This window comes from Myotis brandtii, unplaced genomic scaffold (genome assembly GCF_000412655.1).
Source record: "Myotis brandtii unplaced genomic scaffold, ASM41265v1 scaffold986, whole genome shotgun sequence".
Classification (NCBI taxonomy): Eukaryota; Metazoa; Chordata; class Mammalia; order Chiroptera; family Vespertilionidae; genus Myotis; species Myotis brandtii.
The window spans coordinates 733,951-735,468 of record NW_005372102.1 but is presented as its reverse complement, the minus strand read 5'-3'; the positions used below and the strand labels follow the sequence as shown (position 1 = coordinate 735,468).

The 1,518-nt window shown below is 67.5% G+C and overlaps 1 protein-coding gene across 1 annotated transcript in view; it reads left to right on the top strand.

Moving 5' to 3' along the window:
* Positions 1 to 1,518, top strand: part of ABLIM2 (actin binding LIM protein family, member 2) — a 90,544-nt gene that overhangs the window by 39,152 nt on the left and 49,874 nt on the right. Inside the window, exon 14 of the mRNA XM_014533444.1 lies at positions 1,392 to 1,427. Within this exon, the coding sequence (XP_014388930.1) occupies positions 1,392 to 1,427 (36 nt within the window). The remainder of the gene's footprint in view (positions 1 to 1,391; positions 1,428 to 1,518) is intronic.

The window sequence follows — 1,518 nt, the reverse complement described above, 5'->3', positions numbered from 1 at the left end:
TGGGCGACGCGGGGCCTTCACTCCCGGAGACGGGCCCTGGGCGTCCTCTCTAAAAAGCCCTGCTGCGCTCTGCCCAGACGCCCCTGGCAGACGCACACAGCTCCCTGGGGCCGAGCCTGGGAAGCCCTGTGTGGCCGGGAGCAGGCAGTGGCCGGTGTTCAGGAGATGATGGGAACGGAGTAGCGCCTGTTTCTTGCGGTTCGGGACCATTTTCACGATGTGCGAAATGTAGTTTTCCTTTATCCGGTACCTTCAGCCTGCTCCCCGTCACCAGCCGGGCCCGTCCCCTGTCCCGGCGCTCCCTGGCGTGGCTGCACCCGGATGATTTACTCCGTGGGTCCCGTGGGCAGCGTCCATGACTGACTCTCAGGCGCAGCCGCCCTCCGTTTACGGCGGGGTTGCCGTTGGTGCCCAGTTTTCCGGGGGGGTTTTGAGGTTCCCGTGTGACCTTTTTGCCTATGACCAACAGGACTGTCTGCCAGCTGGCAGCCCGGGTGTGTGTGCCATTCCGAGAGGGAGGCCTGGCGGCAGAGCCCCTTCCCTCCACGTGCCCGGCCCTCCTGTCTGAGTCTCCAGCAGGGCCGCCTGGGAAGGGAGGCTGGGGCCCTGGGCGCTAAGCTGAAGGTGGTGGTTGGCGCCAGCCCCGCCAGCCCCGCTGACGTCTGCAGTCACAGTGGCTGGGCACGGCTGGCAGCTCAGGGCAGGTGGGGAGGGTGAGGCCAGCAGGGGCCCCTCCTCACTGGCTCTGTCCCTGGGGACAGGCAGGACCCCACGGGTCTGAGTGATAAGTCCCAGGAAGAGGCCAGTAGGCGGGGCGGAGGGGAGGGTCTGACCTGCTCCCACCTCCTGCTGCCTGAGCGGAGCCCGGCAGGGGCCTCCTCGTTCCTGTCTGGTCGGGCGCTGCTGGAGGCGCTGGGAGAGGGTCGGGAGGCCAAGCCACTTGGCCACCACCCCCTGGAGCCAATGTCTGTGGGGCGGACAGTGCTCACCTACTCTAATGGGGGGGTCCCTGGCTGGGAGGCTGGTCCCTGCTCCCAAGGCCCCCACCAGCAGCGCTGGCCTCCCTGAGCCCCGAGCCCTGCGCCCCGAGCCCCGGAAGACTCTCTTCCTCGGACCCCCAGGGCGTCGCCTCCCCACGCCCTGAACCAAGTCTTCCTGTTGGAAAAACTTCTTGGAGAGCAGGGGGCGCTGGGGGGACCGGGACGGAGACCAGCTCCACTGTCCCGGCCTCTTTCTCAGGGTGCCATCCCTTGACCGCGTTTCTCCAAAAAGAAGGTCTGGGAGCCCTGGGGTGGGTTCATGTCCCTGTCACGTGAGCGTCTGTGCCCGCGTGTCTCCCCACGAGCAGCCGCCGGGGCCGCGGGCTAACAGGCTGCTCTGTGTTGTGTCCACAGTCGCCCCAGTTGCTCTCGCCAACGCTGACCGAGGTAACCGCGCCCCCACGCGTGCTCGCGTGCTCCCGGGTTATAAACATAACCACCTGCCGCCCGGAGGGCTGGGGGCCTGGCCGTGGTGCCT